Source organism: Schistosoma haematobium, chromosome 2, assembly GCF_000699445.3.
Source record: "Schistosoma haematobium chromosome 2, whole genome shotgun sequence".
Lineage (NCBI taxonomy): Eukaryota > Metazoa > Platyhelminthes > Trematoda > Strigeidida > Schistosomatidae > Schistosoma > Schistosoma haematobium.
Genome location: NC_067197.1, coordinates 21169604 through 21188313, shown reverse-complemented (window position 1 = coordinate 21188313; position 18710 = coordinate 21169604). Strand labels below are relative to the sequence as shown.

Below are 18710 nucleotides of genomic sequence, written 5' to 3'. Positions count from 1 at the left end.
TAACGAAATAATGCGTAGTAAGAATGGTCGAAAAGCTACTTATTAGTATAGATTTGTAATCAGTGTTAAATAATAGCGTATTTCATTCAAATTTGTTATTCCGTGGGGAAAAGGAAGAAAGAGCTGATAAAAGAGGAAATGAACTGAGTATAAATGTTATTTAAATGACATAGCTTTGTTTTAATTCATATTATATAACTAATTTATACTTACAGGATAAACAAAGTTATTTTCTCGTTTTGTGTATGGTAATTCAATTTTTTGCTTCCAAAATATCTGTTAGGTAGTGAGCATTAGTCTTTAATTAAATCGTCAACAAATTATAAGCGAGATTGATAACTACACTGGTTTCAACATTGTGTACGATGATGGGTAGTGAGACAACTCATTTGTTCAGGTATCTAAGGATTTCAGCGTTTACTCATATGACGTTAGTTGTAATGAAAAATACGTTGAATACACCCCAGGTATCGTATACATTACAGCCTTTGTGACGGTAACCAGTTGTAATAACAATTGTATAACCATAGATATGAATTATCAGCTAACTTCCAGTGGGCGGTCTGTTCTCTTCCATGAGGGGTAACAGGCATAAGTAAGTAAGTAAAGTCTATAAGTGACTGTTTGTTTAATAGAGTAATCGTTAACATAATTAGTCATATGGATAAATAAACGCATCAAATTACGTTTTGCTAATAACAATAACTACTAGTTTATCTTTGTATTCTATTCGAGTTTGATTAATTATCTTATTTATTTTAGATAGAAGATGTGGTACTTACATTCATGGAACTAACTAGTATACTACCGGAAGAAATGAAACAATGCTTAGTGCAAACTTTTAAAACTCAACTAAATAAAGACTACCAGACATTTTATGACAAAGAACAATTTGTTAAGGTGAGTGAATTCGGAAATTCCACACTTTAAGTGAAGTAAATATAGGATAAAGTTTAATAAAATCATGCGGCTGCTGTTCTTGTATTGTTTAACAAGATATGATTGGTTGTTTTCTAGACCATACAACTAAAGTTGTTTTTCATTTTCACTCAGTTTGTTCATAAATGAATTTTCGTACAATAATATTAAATTTTAATCTCAAAAATTGGACTCTGCAGTATTGATCATATAGAAAAGAAATAGAAACGAATCCTTACGAACCGTTTCAAATGGTTTTTACATCATGAATGGAGGTACAATGTGGGGACTTTTGATAAGGCAAAACTAACGGTTAACTATTTACATTTGTGTCCTTTGATATATCATATATTTCTAAAAAATTAATTCTACTTGTTACCTTAGATTTTTAGTAGTAATCGTATATCGATTTTATAAAGCTGTGAAGTTTATCGGATATCCTCCTTCACAGTGAAATGCTATTTAAATACCATTAACAAATTAAAATAATTAGATGTGTATTTTTTTTGGCTATGACTAACAAGTAGGTTGGGATTCAAACTTTGATAGTTATCAGTGAAGTCGATCGATTGAATGTTAACAAGTTATGCCATGTAAAAATGTCATGAAACAACAATATAACTGTATAACCAAATAAATCACTTTTTTGTTTTCCACCTTATGGACTGTTGATACTTCTACCATACAACCATGACGATGGTTAGTGAATTAGTGTAGGAATTTGAAAAAATATGTTGTTCGTTTCACTGGCAAAAAGAATCAAGATAGAAAGCAGAGACTGATTTATTTGAACCATCAGAGATGTGTTATTTAATTACAATTAGAACTGAGAAAAGTTGTGAAATCTTAACATTGTTCGGAAACATGATATATGGGGTTATTGACCGAAACTACAATTTTCAACATTAACGTTAAAACACTTTTGTTGTACGTATCTAAAACTTGGAGAAATTCCACAGCCACCATCAGAAATGTACAAGTGTTTATAAACAGATGTCTATGTTAAAAACTCCGAATCCATTGACCAGGAGTTCTCAACGATAACCTACTGTGGAAGAAAGCAAATCGGTTTCCGGATGAAGAAGACACTAGGAAATGACCCTTGTGTTAGATGGAACACAGTTTATGGGACTATAAAACTTACTCACGAGTCAAGTCATAACTCGGAATGCTGAATTCAAAAGTAAAGGGAGGAGACCAAAAAGTAAATGGTTCCAGGGACTGGAAGCATGAATGAAAATAATAAATAGTGTAAAGGGGAGCTCAGTATATAATTGGTTGGAGAATCCAAAAGGGCAACCTATGCCACAAGAGGGGTACTAGGCCAAATAGAAATGGAAGCTTATTACTAAGTACATATAATTATCTGTTGGAGGTAATGTGATATAGATTATTGTCTATTACTTACCTTAACAAACATTTGCTAAAGCTAATAATCTATTCACTCTAAATAGCAGCTCTATTACGCTTAAAAAATGTATTCATTCAAACTGGAGTGAATTAGGTGGATACAAATAAAATCCATAGGGAATAACACTAAAAGTTAGACGTAATGGTACTGATAACTCAGTTGATTTATTGAGTATTTGTGTGGTGTTTTAGCTTAGTAAAGAGACAGAACTGATAACTAGAACTTCATTTGACTCTAATATCTTTGTGTTAGACTTAAGTATCTTGTGATTATCATGAATACACATTAATTCACATTTTACCAGGTCATTTGATTTGATATTCCATCTTGGATTTTTAGTTTATGTAAGAGCATTGCTTGATAAGTTATGGACTAAAGTTGTCCAACTGATAGTTTGGATAGTAACACTGCCTTAAATATCTCGCTTAATAAAACAGAATAGATTGAATTATAAACTGAGTTCTCTGTTTATGTGGTATCGTACTTACGTATTCTTATTCGATAATCTGTCTTTCTAGTGTCTCATGATATATACTAGATTGATGTCAACTGATGTTTTCGAACAGTTTACGGAACATCTAAAACTTTGTACGGTAGAATTTCGTAAAGCAGAGAAAAGAGAAGAACGACGGGAATTATTGAAAAGTTGCTTCCGTACGTGTGATTTAGACCAGGTAAAAATGTCTATTTATATGAATGTACACAAAAACTGACGATTGATAATCTCATTCTAAGTCATTTCTTCTCAATTTTATGCATTATTTCCCATGTTAATAATAATGGTTTTAAGTTTATCTACTAGTGTTTCTCCTGTGAATAGCCGTAATCATTCTGCTGAACCTACCTAAGTTATTTATCTATCACCAATTAATACGATCAGTATTTTACGATTAGTTTTGATTCAGTACTGAAAAACTCTTTCATGTTTTTATGTCACAATGAATACATTATGTTTGATTAAATTATTTACAAAACCTAGTCATAATTTTGATGTTTCTTTAGGTTCTTCACATTTTAATACTTACGATTAGTGAGAAATCTGCATTACGTTATTAGGAAAGTATCAAAATACACTGAAAGGGTAATGGAATATTAAAAAAAAACATAACTATAGATTAGTTGTTGAGTTCTTTATATGTGTTACAGTATGAATTAAAATATTTGTAATATGTTAATTGTGAGTACATCAGTTATAATTAAAGGAGAGTTAGATACCAAATTGATAGATTTTACATTAAATTTGCCAAACAAAATGGCTTTATAGTGCAGAACAACTAGTTTTGAGGAATGCGAAAAATGAAATCAACTTAGACTTTAATGTCAATTTATTTGTATAATATATTCTGATGACTAAGTTCCTAGTGCCAGATAAAATGACAGATCTATAAAAATCATTCTTATAAGTTGGAAACGTCATACACCAATTCATTAAATGGGTCTCAAACGACTTTGTAATGAACAAGGATATAAACATTTTTCTACCTACTGCTTATTCTGTTGGTATTAATTTATCCGTTTTCATGAGAAATGCCCTTAAAATTCCTGTTGTGGACAACAGCAGAAAATTTCAGTCTAACGTTAATACATCCATATTTAAACATCAATATGTTTACACAGAAATAGACTCTTTCCGATTCCTGTATATGTATGCCATCATCTTAACTTTCTCCTGAATCTCTCATACCTCCTATTAAACAGTTTAATGAGTAAGAAATAAAAAGAGCCATAGGGACTAAATAAATTTTTATTGTTTTATTGGGATAGCATCACTACACAACACTTATAAGCTTTGTTTAAAATGAATTACAATACTGAGAATCCGTTTTGTCGTTTTATTATTCATATTAAGTTGGATGAATTATCTCGTGCACAAGTTTTTCAACGGTGTGAAGATTACTTTGATACATGTCAACAAATTATCAAAGACAAGATCCATGATCCAAGAGATTGTAAGCTGTAATTACATACTTGTTGATGTTTATTGTTATAGAGTAAGTTATCATTTGAATTAATCGGTTTGTGCGAAAAAGATATCCAGCAAACTTATTTGAATTCATTTAATAGGATATGTTAGTTTTAGTGATCTGAAAATATGCTAATCTATGTGAACCGGGAAGCTGTTAGAATTGGATTCGAGAGAAATAAAAACTGGATTGTAAAATGACCTTCTTTGATTACTAAATTGCAAATATAAAGTGTGAAGTAGACGACGATACTAATCGACAGATGAATAATTGTACTTTTTTGTTAAGTGTCTACTGAAACAATCAATTATTTCTATTTATATTTCACTCACTATTACAAAAGCTTTATAAATTATTATTATAGAAGTTTTGCAGAAATGTTTTAGTTTGAATTCAGTATTTATTATGGATTTATGTTATCTGCAAACCTATTGAGAATCAAGAGAGTAAATAGTTGTTTCGTTCAACCAAGTAACTACTCACTAATACAAATCTACAACTCCATGTGAGATCGAATTTACAGCAAAAAGGTTTTAGGATGAGGAAAATACTTCGAGAATACTAAGTTAAAATCCAATGGTTCGAATTTGTTTTTAAAATCATTGCCAGTATTTGATATGATGAAATCCATTCAACATTGCTATCAGTGAGCTAATGTTGCATTTCGACTTGTTTAAGGGGAAACCTATTTCATTTGGCATAGTACATCATCATTAAAATGTCAAGTAAAATCAAGAGGGTTGTTAAAAGTCATATCTCTCTAGTTTCTATGGTATTAAGTAATCAGAAAATATTTGTAAATTATACTGACTTGAAAATAATTTCAGTGCCATTAACACTATATAACTAATAGTCCAAATTGCTTCAATTTCACTTTTAGGGTCTACAAAAGAATATTATTTGAAGTTATCTGTAACAGAACCTGTTACAACTATGGACACAAATGAACGTCCATCTTCATCTAGAGTTGATGATGATAACAACATAAAGGACAAACAACATTCTCTACTAATCTACAATGAAAATAACTCAGACAATGACATCCAACATGATGATAGTAGCTCATTACAACTAGGTACTCGGCAGCTGGACGAAATTACTATCATTCCCACTCAGTCTAATATTAAAGGTAATTAGAGTATCTTTGTAGTCTACTTTAAGTACACAGAAGTGTTCAAATGGCTTTGCATGAACTCAGAAAAGCTGAGATATATTTCTATTTCTGTTTTAAGTTTATCGTTGTACATACAGTCTTGCCTAGCTTCTTAACGTTTATGACATACTCATTTAATACTTTAAAACAAAACTAATCTAGAAGATAATGTTTACATTATCTATCTAATGTTGAAGTAATAGAGTTTATTTCAAAACTATACTGTTCCATTCCTCGTAACATCATTCCTTTAAATTAGTTAAAATCCTCAAACTTAGTGCAATATAACTTGTGAGAACAATTGTATGTATATTCATTTTTCCGTAACTTAGTCACATTCTCATTTGGATTAAGATTTTATGATTTTACATGTCACTAATGCTTTCTGCTTAAATTATATATCACGAACTAGACTTGATTTTCTTCACTTTCTCATTCTCTCCTCGTGTCTTAGTTTTAAAGTATTACACTATCAGTGGAAAATATATAATCTGTTTATTCTTAAATTAAGATATAATTAGGCAATTCTTTTCATAACTTGTGATGAGGTTAAATGGCTGAAAGTGATCAACAGGAAGCCAAGGCTTTAGGCTTTGTATTCGTTAATTTATGTGAAATGACAATCTAATGCATAATTTCTAATGGTTTAAATAACTAGAAATTCAAGAGTGTTCTGTGAATTAGCACCAATTATATATTTTGTGTCTATTAGTTACTGAGTTATCTAACCGGATTCAGAAAATTATTATACAAAAGGTGAAAAGCTGGTTTTATGTCAGCTTCTGGCGGTGAAAGCACTACTGAATAACTGCTTATACATCAGAACTACAGTTTCCTTTTATGCTATAGTTAGTATCACTCGCTCTATTTGTAAGTAATATTTTCTTAGAGTAGAAGCCATGGTTTTCTAAAAGTGGTAGAAGGTGAAGGAATGAGGAAGGAGAATGAAGTTATTAAATAATAAAATGGATGGAGTGAGATGGGAATTTCATACAGTTTTAGAGCTCGGTTGTAGTTGCAGTGACATATTCTATTGTAGGCTCTTTATGAGACTACCCAGAAATAATGTAATACCAAGTTTTATAGTTTAGATTCTCCCGTTTTCTCTCCAGAATTCTTGTCTTAACTTGATAACCACATCGTCTTCATTGAGCCTTGCTCCCACTCCATTGGTTACTTTGTCTTAGAACCTATGTTATCCGTTGTTCGTGGTCGTTTGTTAACTAAATCTCAAGACTTATTGTATAATAACATGATACTGATAATACTGTCTTTCTGGTTAAAGAAGCATTTTTTCTTAGTGAACTATGTTTTAAAACGGTAGAATTGCTATGACCTTGCCTCTAATAATGTCCTTATTGTATTGTTTAAGCAAGCGTTTATCTCCTTACTAACAAATGTAAATATCAATAATCCTTGAAGTGAGTTTAATCGAAAAACTTTAAGCTTCTTTAATAAAAAATTTCCAATTTCATTATGAAGTTATTAGTTCTTTAGAAATCCTGGAGTTTATTTCGGCGAGTTGTTGAATATAATTATGCTGGATAGTATTATATTTATTGAGTTTCACACCACTGTAATTTATTTCGCTAAATTTTTTCGAACATATTTACGCATTTAACTGCTTCTTTCCTAGTCTGGTTGTTATAGCTCAGCGTCATTTCACCAGTATTTCAGACTGTTTACAGTATGGATATCTCAAATTTCCATGATATGTTGTTACGGGACCAAGACACGAGGGTTAAAGATGAGTTGTTTTAAAGTTCATAGGTTTAATCACCTGATAAACAGAAATTTTGTGAATATTTTCATAATTTGAGAAGTTTATGCATAAATAATGTACAATAACTTACCTTAATCGTTTCATACCTAAGTGACAGAGATATAGTGCTGAAGTGTATGTTAATGTCTTATGTTATCTGGGCAAGGTCACATGATTAACTAGTTTCTAATGTCTTACTAAATCATTTGATATCAGTTTTCACTGATAACTGATTGCAATATTTTTAACTAAGATTATGTCAGATCTAATCTCTAGTCTTCCAACACATTTTCACAAATGTATCCTGATTAGATTACAATCCAAACCAATAACCTCAGTTTCTAAGTAAGTTAAATAATTTCGTTACTTCGCCTTATCACTAGATCAAACGGAATAAGATGTTCCTTTATCTTGGCTTAGCTAAATACTGTTTGACTTTTAAGAGTCATGATGCACTATTGTTTATTGAAATCCTTAAAGGCTAAAAGGCTAGCAACTTCATTTGAAAGAAAGTGATAATCTCAGATAGATATAATTTTAAGATAACTATACAAAACCTTGTAATGTGGAACAAAGTGACCACAAACATTGACATAGACTCCTCTTGTCAGCATGTTATAAGTAGTATCCGAAGTCAATAGATGTTTAAAATATTTAAGATGGTGATAACAAATAAAGAACGTGCTCTTTTATATATTTAACAAGTTTAAATTAAGATAAATCAATTAGCAATGATTAGTCATTGCATCTTATTTAATATTTACATAGGGCTTTATAGTGTGATAGTTCACTAGAAAAATCATTTACTTTTCTAGTTGTCATGTTTCGTTATTGCTTGAATGCTATTACTGATGCGTCTTACTCGAACGAACGAAGGATCAATGATTCAGCGACTCGATAGCTGTTCTGGTTCGTTGTCCCCAACTCTGCTAACTTGATCAAGAAGTCTGGGCAAGGTGTAGAAAGTGTATTCTACAGACAAACAGCAGATAACAAGTCCAGTCAAGCACACAATCAAGCGTATTTATACAAATATTTACGATCGATATTGTCATGGAAAATTTTTAAACATTAATCAATGAGTTCATTAATTGACCGCTATTTAACATTTAATCGATAGTTCATCAATTGACCTATTTGCACATCTAATCGATAGGTTCATCAACTGACTGCCATTCAAACATTTAATCGATAAGTTGATCGATAAGATAAAATTTAAAAATATGAGTTTGGGGATCTATCATCCCCAACACTAGTATTGTTTCACTATGATACTTGATCAAATTACATAATTTAAAACGATATCTAGATTAATTTTCTTACATAATGCTTATTAGATCAATTGATAAAGACTTGTCAACTGGCCGATACATCTGGCATAACACAAAATCAGTTTATCAGTGTTATGGAGTTCATAATACCAGAAACTGCTCCTTTGAAAATTTTTAATAATTTTTTAACATATTTGAAAAGATATGAAGCTTCAGCTGAAGAACGTGAGGAAAGAAAACTTCAGGTAGATATTTTTGTATATTATTAGTTAATTTATGCACAAACATGTAAATTCAAGTAAAAACAAATGGTATATTCGAAATACGATGCCGGTTATATCCTAGTGAAGATTAAATTACGAGTAACTTCTGAGACCTATTAATGGACTAATATTATCTATATATTCTTATGGTATAACTGTTCAGTAGCTAGACTATGAATATCTATATTTCTCTTATTATAAGTTCCATTTTGAACTAGAGATTATTACTATTGTACGATTTACTATTCTTAAGTTATGTTCAGTTTAGTGATTACAGTCTCCTACGTTCACGACCACTTTTTGGCCTGATCTTGTATAAATATTATTTCCTATTTTATGGTGCGTTGCAGTCTGTTTGATTGATATATAAACCAAGTATGTCTGAAATAAAGGATTCGCATAGCGGAAGCTGTTATTAGTGTTCTGGATTTCGAAATACAACAAGAGTGAATAAGTTGTATTTCGATTGGCGAATAAATTACGTGATATCTAGTCGGACATGAGGACACAACAATACCATTATTCAATTCCTGAATCTAATGGACTATTCGTATCGTTTACATATTTTTAAGAGCTAGGATAAATTCCTTGGAATAATATTAGTGTCACTGTTGCCTGATAACAGAAAATTAAATAATCTAGTATCTCTCAACAACTTTTAGTTTCACACTATAGATTTTCATCTAACTAGGCATCTCTTTTAATTAAAAACAGATTGTACAGGTAGTGCTCAATTTTAAATTACATGATGGGTGCATGATAGGCAGGAATTTGATATGATTTAAAAGAACACAATAGGTCTCCATCTGACAAATAACATTCAAAATATATAAATTTCTCTCCTCAACCACTTAATTATAATACAGAAACTAAGATATTCGTGAACAAGGCTGTTACATCGAAGGATAACATCAGTTAGTCTTTGTTTATTTGGATGTCCTTAATCTTATCCAGGAATCGTACGGGAGATTTGGTGGAATGATTGGATGAATTCACCAAATGTTTCAATATTCGTGAAATTTCTCGTGAACCCTTACAAGTGCTTGATGGAAACTATCATAAGTATAGCCCATCAGTTTGAGAGTAAGACAACAATTCACCGGTAACGCTATGGAGATATGTGTTTATGTCACAGAGAAAATGAAGTTTTAACTCGGTAGCCTAAATTAGTCTGGCTGTTTTGTGAATGGTGAGTATTATGAGTTCAATCCTGTTTTGAGTATACATAAATGAATTACCATAAAAATAGAATAAACAGACTTTCATTATTTCCTCGTAGCATTAATCTAGTTCAACATCATAATTTAAAAACCGAACAACCTTGAATTTCGGTAGAAAATATGAATTGTTGCTTTTCTAACAATAAGCCAGTTCACTGAATATACCGTGCGAAATAACTTGTGAATCCTGATAATTAAAAAGAAGTAAGAAAAAACTTGTCTACTTTTCTCATAAATATATACTAAGGTTCAAATAAAACATTTCTTGAATTGGGATTCCGGTAGTCGTATAAGTTCATTGTCTAAAATTCTATAAACGATTAAGAAATATTTTGTTTCACTCAGAATTTAAAGCATTTCATCAAACCTATTCAACGTTTCCATTACGTGTTTGAAGTTACTGGGTTAAACCAAACACTGATTATCACAAATATAATAAACCTTTCTATTCCATTTTAAATTTTAGCATTTCCAGAAGACTTTAATAATGAAAAAACATCAACTACTGAACAAAATATTCCACACATTAGATCAAGAATGTTCTGGAATGTTAAACCTTAAGAAAATTGAATATTTTATATTAAATTATGAAGATGGATTTTATAAGGCTCATTTGAAACAAGGTAATTAAGATAGCTTGTCAAAAAATTTGTTTTAGTGCTGTCATATTATTTATGAGTTATTTGTAATTGCTAAGCTCATTTTATAGCTGTATCTAAATTACGATCCATTCTCAGCAGTTATAAATAATATAATTATTATTTATTCACGTTGGAAATCTTCAACATTTTTGAAAAAATGGTTGCTGAAATTTGTACTGAGACTTGTGATTCAGTCGAAAGTTAACTGGTCATATTAACCTTCTTATGAAAGGAACTTAGGAATATTACAAAAAAAAGATTTTGTAAAGTTTCTGTCTACACCCACATTAAGGTTGTTTTTTTTTATTTTTTTGCACCCTTAATAAAGCGAAATAAAAAACAGATTATCGAAAAACTGTATCCTATTTTTCCTATTAGTGTTTCCTTTCTGCCTTGTTTTAGTATTTCAATAATATATTCAGAATTCCAAAGTTTGATTCAAGCTGTACTGATAAATTTATCTTGATAAAGACTTTTGCTACAATATCACTGTAAATGCGATACTAAGCATAACAATTAAAAAGAATGCATATAAGTGTAGTTGTAAAAATCAAGCTTGCAAACATAAATTACATGAACTTAAAATACAGTTTAAATACAATGTATTCATGAGTCACCCATACATTTTCAAGGAAAGGAGAACAAGAAAACAAAAATTAACAACAGTCCAACAAGAACACAGAAAGTTAATGCTCAAGCTGAATACACTGAAGCAAAAAAGCAAGTAAAGAATAGCATTAGAGATGATAAGTATAAATAAGTGGAGGAACTAGCAACGACAGTGGAAAAAGCTGCAAGAGAAGGAAATATGAGACAACTGTATGACACGACGAAGGGACTGGAAGGGAAATATAGTAAACCAGAGCGACCACTGATATTCAAGAACAGAGGAACAGGTAGGTAGGACACTTTGAAGAACTCTTGAATAGATCAGCTCCACTGAACCCACCGGACATCGAAGTAACGCACACAGACATCCCTACAAACTTTACTCTAAGAACGAACAAAGATATAAACATGGCCACCAGACAGATCGAGAGTGGGAAAGCAGCACGACCTAACAATAAACCAGCTGAAGCACTGAAGTTAGATATATCGGTAATTGCAAAAACATGCTCCACGTTCTATTCCGTAACATTTGGGGGGAAGAACAAGTGCCACCGACATACTAGAAAAATGGACATCTCATCGAGATACCAAACAAAGAAGATGTGAGCAAGTGTGAGAATTACCGATGCATCACACTATTATCGGTAGCAGGAAACGTTTTCAACAGAGTGTGGCTGAATCGGATGAAAGATTCAATGGACCTCCAGGTTCGAGATCAAGAGACTGGATTCCGTAAGGATCGGTCATGCACAGACATCATCGTGGAACAGTCACTTGAGTGGATCTCGTCGCCATACAACAACTTCCTTGGCCATGAGAAAGCACTTGACAGAGTGTATAAGAGGACCTTATGAAGCCTTCTCCGACACTATGGTGTACTTGAGGAGTTCGTCTACATCATCCGGAATTCATACGACGAACTACAGTGCAAAGTCGTGTATAGAGGACAGCCGACAGGTGTATTTGCAATACACCTGGCAAATGAGGACTTGTGTTAGATAAGGCTACTTACTCTCTGCCTTTCTCTTTCCTTTGGCAGTTGACTGGATTATGAAGACCCCCATATCTCAGGGGATGCACGGAATAAAATGGACAGGTTAGATGCAATTAGACGAGTTGGACTCTGCATATGACCTTGCTCTTCTCTCCCATACACACCAACAAATACAGGTTTAGACAACCAATGGGGCAGAAGCCTCTGCATCGGTAGGCCTCAGCATACACAAGGAGAAAAGAAAGATTCTCAAATACAACACCGAGAACACCAACCCAATCATACTTGATGGAGAAACTCTGAAAGTTATAGAATATTACAAGTAGCTGGGAGGCATCATCGATGAACAAGGAAGATCTGATGCAGACACAAATGCGAGGATTCACAAGCGAAGGCAGTATTCCTACAATTGGAGAACATATGGAACTCAAAACTACTGTCTGTCAACTAATATCAAAGTTAGAATCTTCAATACGAACGTCAAGACCATCCTGCTGTGCGGAGCTGAAACGTGAAGAACTACTACAACCGTCATCAAATTGTACAAGTATTTATCAACAATTGTGTACACATGGTACTGAATGTCTGTTGGCCGGTGATATGATGGAAAGAAAAGTCAATTTTCGGTTGATTTACTCATTATGAGTTTTGTTCAAGATTACTTCCGTTTTGATTCAATGTAATCATTACTCAATGTAGTATTTGTTTTATTGTCTTGTATGATATTTTATTCTGTATAATATGCGATATTCTTGTATTCCATTGACATGAACTATGTTTAGTATGTGATTTGTTATTACGCTAAGTATTTTTCATATATGTGATTTCATCCTAATTATTAATCAAAATGGATGTACAATCAATATATAAATGAGTGTATTTTCTACTAGATTCGTCGTCGTCATGTTTTAGGGTTAATAAATCATCACTTATACCAGTCTTGTGTTCTTACTTTCGTGTCATGAGAATTGCAGAGGTCCCTGGTTCCGATTACAAGTGATAAGCGTTTCCAACATAACAATCGGCGACAACCAGATGCAAAAAGTATTATTAAAAGAGCCAAGACAATACGCATTCAAACGACAAGTTATAACAGCCGGATACCATGAGTAACAGCCTACTGTGGGAGAGAACAAACCAGCTTCCAGATAAGGAGGAATTTAGATAAAGATGCTAGAACTTGATGGAGCATACATTGAGGAAATCATCAAACCGCATCACGAAGCTTCGCTGTTAGGGTTGAAGCTGTCACAAGTTCACTTAATCTGCGAACGAGAAACAAGAATCGGTGACCAAAGACCAGTAAGCTAGCTATTGATGCGTCCCAACCCGGCTAACTAGAAGGAGAAGTCCAAGCTTGGAATGGGGAAGTATATTCTGCAAACAACCAGAAACGAACGATAACAACAAACTGTTATGACTTTATGTCCGGCTTTTACCACGTGACTTATCCACCAATCAAAATACGACTTATACAATCTTCGCACTGTGCCAAACCAATGACGTTCGACCAGTACGAGCAGCCTAGCGTCCTTATTGTTCCTGTGTCCGCCTAGCCCGTCCACTTGAGTCCAGAACACCAATACCAGCTTCCAATATGCGAATCGAATCATTTATTTCAGACACACTTGCTTTATATATCAATCAAACAGACTGCAACGCACCATAAAATAGGAAATAACATTTATACACAACAAAGCCAAAAAGTGGCTGTGAACGTGGGAAGCAGTAGTCAATTAACTGAACATAACTTAAGAACAGTAAATCGTACAATAATAAATTATAGGTCAACATAAAGCTTATAATAAGAGGAATATAAATATACATAATCTAATTATTGAGTACTTATACCATAAGAATGTATAGAAAACATTAGTCAAATAATATGTTTCAGAAGTTACTCGTGATTTAATCTTCGCTCGGATATAACACAAACACAATTTAAAACGTATATATACAGTACAAAACCGTCCTTGGGGAGAGTTACCAAATAGCATACTAAAAGACTCAACGGACGAATAGCATTTAAGATATTTCCCAGTGGGAAATACGACATGAAGGTGATAAGAGCGCCTTTAGCGAAAATAAAGAGATTCAAATTTTCTAAATAAAATTATAAAATTAGGTCCTTTCCCAAGTGAGTTCTGGGGATCTAACGTCCCCAGCATTCTCTAACTTAGAATCCTGAAGGGAAAGAGTAAGACCAAAGAATAAACTGCTCCGAGAATCTGAAGCAGATATTAAAAGGATGAATAGCAACTGGAAAAAAATGTAGAAGATTACCCATGACAGAGTTGGGTGAGAAGTGCTAGTGGGCGGCCTATGCTCCTCCACGAGTGGTAGCAGTCATAATTAAGTAAATACAGTTAGATAGCTCCAGTTTGCTGACTGTCACATTCATTTTATTCTAGACGTTCCTCATGTTCAGGAACTAGTGTAATTGTACGGTACACTCTAACTTAGTTCTGAGTATTAAAAAAGGACTCACTACGTGTCAGAGTAGCTTTGAATAATGTAAATTATTTTCAAATGCTGCTTATGTTAACAATAAAGCAGAGGAAAGATGGAATTTCAAGATTGAATAATGTTTAATTTAGCGTTTTATTTGGTCAAACTCAAATTATATTATTCCCTACCATTATTGATGTGTTTTTAGCTAAGTCAGATTTAGCTTCTAACATTCAATCGACTGCAAGGTCTTGTTCAATGTCTAATGATCAGGTAACTTCAAGTTCTACATTTACCAGCAGTTTAATATCATCATCCGAGACTTTTAGTGGTCCATCATATATTCAAAGCACAGTTAATCAATTACAAAATCTACATTATTACCATTATCCAGAAAAGTCAGTTGAAATAAATATCACTGACTTCAAAATTCTATTAGATCACATATTTTGGCCTAAAAATAATCAATATCTGATTGGTCATGATGAGTTTGACTTCAGTTGTTTGGAAAAGTTTCTTAATTACTTAAAAGAAAAATTAATACAAACTATATCTGAGAAAATAAGAACACGAATTCGACGGGAATGGATAGAGAAAATTTTATCAGTTTCACTGAATACCTTTGATAATTCAATGGAATTAGTTTATAAAACCGTTTTCCAGGTAAGATAACTAACTTTATTCTATGGTTGAAAGACAATGAAATTTAAATTAAGATGGCTAACATGATTAGTCTATTACAATAAGTGAATATTTTGTTTTCCACTATGTAGAATTATCTTATGAATAGTAATTCAAAATGATTTCATTACGATGACTTAAGTCAATTGGTTATAGATAATTCTATCCACAATATAAATGACTAATTATTAGAAAAAGCCATTCTTGTTTTTTAAGTTCAGTAGATAATTGTGATCTATTTGGCTAACCTATGTAACCTAATAAAAGTAAGTTCATGAATAAGTGGCAGATTTAACACCATAAATAAATTATTTGTTTATCTTACTTGATACATTCACATTCCGGTTAACTTACACCATTTTTTTCATGTTTGTTTTTGTAACTTTATCTAATAAATTATAAGTACGTTGATCCTAGTTAAGTACAAATTAACAAAAGTAAATTACCAGATATTTTTATAAGTTGCTTGTTAAGTATATAGTAGGTATTAAAGATATCAGTATTACTGTTTCTAGATTATTTTAATTCATCTAATCTAACAACTAAATCTGACAAACAATGAATAGTTGTTTTAATCAACCAAAAACAAGATGATAATTTTCAATTCGTGAGAGTTATATTTATTTGCAGATAAATACAAGTAATTATTCTCTTCATAATTCCACATTTAAAATCATAATTATTAAGAATGATGAAATGATTCTTTTACTACTAATTAATTGTTATTAGTGTGCTCATAATTATCACGGAATTATAATTATTTCTCGATGAATACCTTCTTTTTTATGCACATTCTTACTTTACGCGTGAAGACACTCATAAAAGATACAATAAAACATGGTGCACAAAAGCAGACCAGTGTTAACATTGCATTACTTTATCCAACAGAAACAACAAATGATGCATTGCCTTTCGATACAAATATACAATCCCGTATACAATATGTAGCAGCCATACCAGAATCGGAAGCTGAAATTCTGCTTGATCAGTGTCCACAGGGAGATGAATCCGATTTATTGTTCAAGGTAAACGGTTAAAAGAAAGTGATTATTAAATATGTCAAATGTTTTCATATTGTTTGAGTTACATAAAATAATGTGCATAACTAAGTGGAACAATGATAATTTGTCTTCTACGCTGCTAAACAGTAGGGATTTATTTCGTATAGTCACTGGGATCAATGATAACGTATGAATCAATGACAAAAATTACTTCTCCCTACAGTGTACCTTAGTTCTTATCACTCAAAAGATAATACTTGATCCGTGACTACGAAGAATCATGATTTAACGACAACACAATACTTATCTAGTCCTAACCTAACCACAATGATAGTGAGAAATGGTTGGATGATTTGTGATTGAGCAACAACAGAATAAATTCCGTTGAGATCACGAGCTAATCTAAGTCAGAAAACCGGCTAAAAAGTGAAAGAAAGTGACGTCCATTTTTCTTCAGTATGGGACTACTCAGCAGTGTGCATCCACGACCCCGCGACCTAGGACCTCCGGTTTCGCGTGCGAATGTTTAATCTCTAGACCACTGAGCCAATAATTAGTGGCGTGATAGTCTAACTCCAATTATTTTACGATTCTGAACGACCGTCTTCCATTTTTTCTTTAAGTACCTTGCACATACTCGACACTGGTGAAATCCACTGGTCTCCCCTTTCAAAAGAACTAAACAACTCACACACCCATAAAGAAGTAAACATGTCTTTAAATCAACGACCATAAGCTCAAAATAGTGATTTCAGATTCAAGTACATCTTATCACTTCCATCATCATCCTGAAACTATTTCAGTAAATCACAATGAAATCATACTTCTAATTAGATAAAGGTTAAAACTCAAATATATTTCTGCCATGTTCAAATCCTCAAATAGTAAAAAAAGTTAAGCGTAGGGTACTATCAAAGAATATATTCGGATTTTCGTTGAGACATATCGTCTCTTTTTCAGCTGTAATAATCTCATGTATGAACATAATTCGAATAATTCTAAAAATGTACTAGTTTTTGAAAAGACAATCGAACATATATTTTCCATATCTAAGGCAAGTAGACTTTGTTGTGACTTCTGCCCGGTTATTTATCACACGATATGATCGCCCATGAGATTACGACTTATAAAGTCTTATCACTGTGCCACAACAATGACGTATTGACCGGTATGAGCAGCCTAGCCTTCTTGTTGGCCCTTTTTCTGCCTAACCCTGCCTGTTGGCTCCAGAACGCCAATAACAGATTTCAAGGTACGAATGATCTATTTCAGACATAATTGGTTTATATACAAACAAACTAAACCATAACATACCATAGATAAAAAATAACAATTGTACAAGATCAAGCTAAAAAGTGGCTATAATAAACTGGTTATAGCTTAAGAATAGTAAGTCGTATAACAATAGTCTATAGAGCTTATAATAAGAGGAAAATAAATATACATAATCTAATTACTCAATAATAATATAATAAGAATATATTTATAATATTAGTCCATTAATAGATCTCAGAATTCACCCATAATTTAATCTTCGTTAGGATATAACACATAATTATTAATCTACATGATCTGGATTTCTAATTTGGACAACATTAAAATACCATTTTTTTGTGACTTAGGGTATTTTAATTTGTAACATGGTTTATATAAACTGAAAACTTATTCAGTTTTGCAAAGTCAAGCTTTTACAGACTAATCCCTTATTTACGGGCATGGTATTCGGGTGTTGAGTGATGAATATAATAAAAGAAATTTTTAAATAATCCTAAACTATCTCAAAGTTTTTGTATCAGTTATCTGTTATGAAGAAAGTTTTACTTAGTAAGTATTATATTTGTATTTATATTTAATAGCAAATTATTTCTTGTGGTACATTTGATTTAGTTACATAATTTACAGCATAAAAGTTAGATAATTCTTTGATTTATTTTATACTTAAAATAAATGTCTTTGGATTTCTTTTGTTTATCCACAATAGTGTTTAAGAACTGGTTTAACATTGGTTCATTCTGAAATGTCAAGATTGAAAAGATTTTCACTTACCGAAAATAAGTCACATAACATGTCAGTATGTACTGAAACGAACACGGAACAAAGTTATCAGTCACCTTCATTCGCTCTTGCCATACCAATACCCTCTGCTAAGAAATACTTTATCGGAGTAATGAAAGTAAACAAATTGAAAAATAACGACCAGCTACCAAAGTTTGAAGAACATGAAATTCAGTTTTATCGCGTAAGATTTGAAGGTTGCTTTTGGTATCTTGGTTTTATTTTAGATTGTGAACAAATAAGCCTCTGCTCTCTGGTAATTATGTTCAAGATTCTTTTCTCTATATTCTACATGTAAAGTGACGTAGGTTGAGCTCAT

General features: G+C 32.0%; 1 protein-coding gene across 3 annotated transcripts in view; it reads left to right on the top strand.

The window, feature by feature from the left end:
• Nucleotides 1-18710, top strand: part of EFCAB5_1 (EF-hand calcium-binding domain-containing protein 5) — a 54667-nt gene that overhangs the window by 10899 nt on the left and 25058 nt on the right. For 2 of the 3 annotated variants that reach the window (XM_051214602.1, XM_051214601.1), the window contains 9 exons: nt 763-900; nt 2848-3003; nt 4179-4278; nt 5174-5422; nt 8546-8724; nt 10429-10585; nt 14863-15317; nt 16148-16360; nt 18318-18575. Coding sequence is in view for 2 of the 3 variants with exons in the window: in XM_051214601.1 (XP_051067787.1) it covers nt 763-900; nt 2848-3003; nt 4179-4278; nt 5174-5422; nt 8546-8724; nt 10429-10585; nt 14863-15317; nt 16148-16360; nt 18318-18575 (1905 nt within the window). In the remaining variant the exon portion in view is untranslated. Of the gene's footprint in view, nt 1-762; nt 901-2847; nt 3004-4178; nt 4279-5173; nt 8725-10428; nt 15318-16147; nt 16361-18317; nt 18576-18710 lie in introns of all 3 variants that reach the window. The other variant, XM_051214600.1, reaches the window with a different exon arrangement.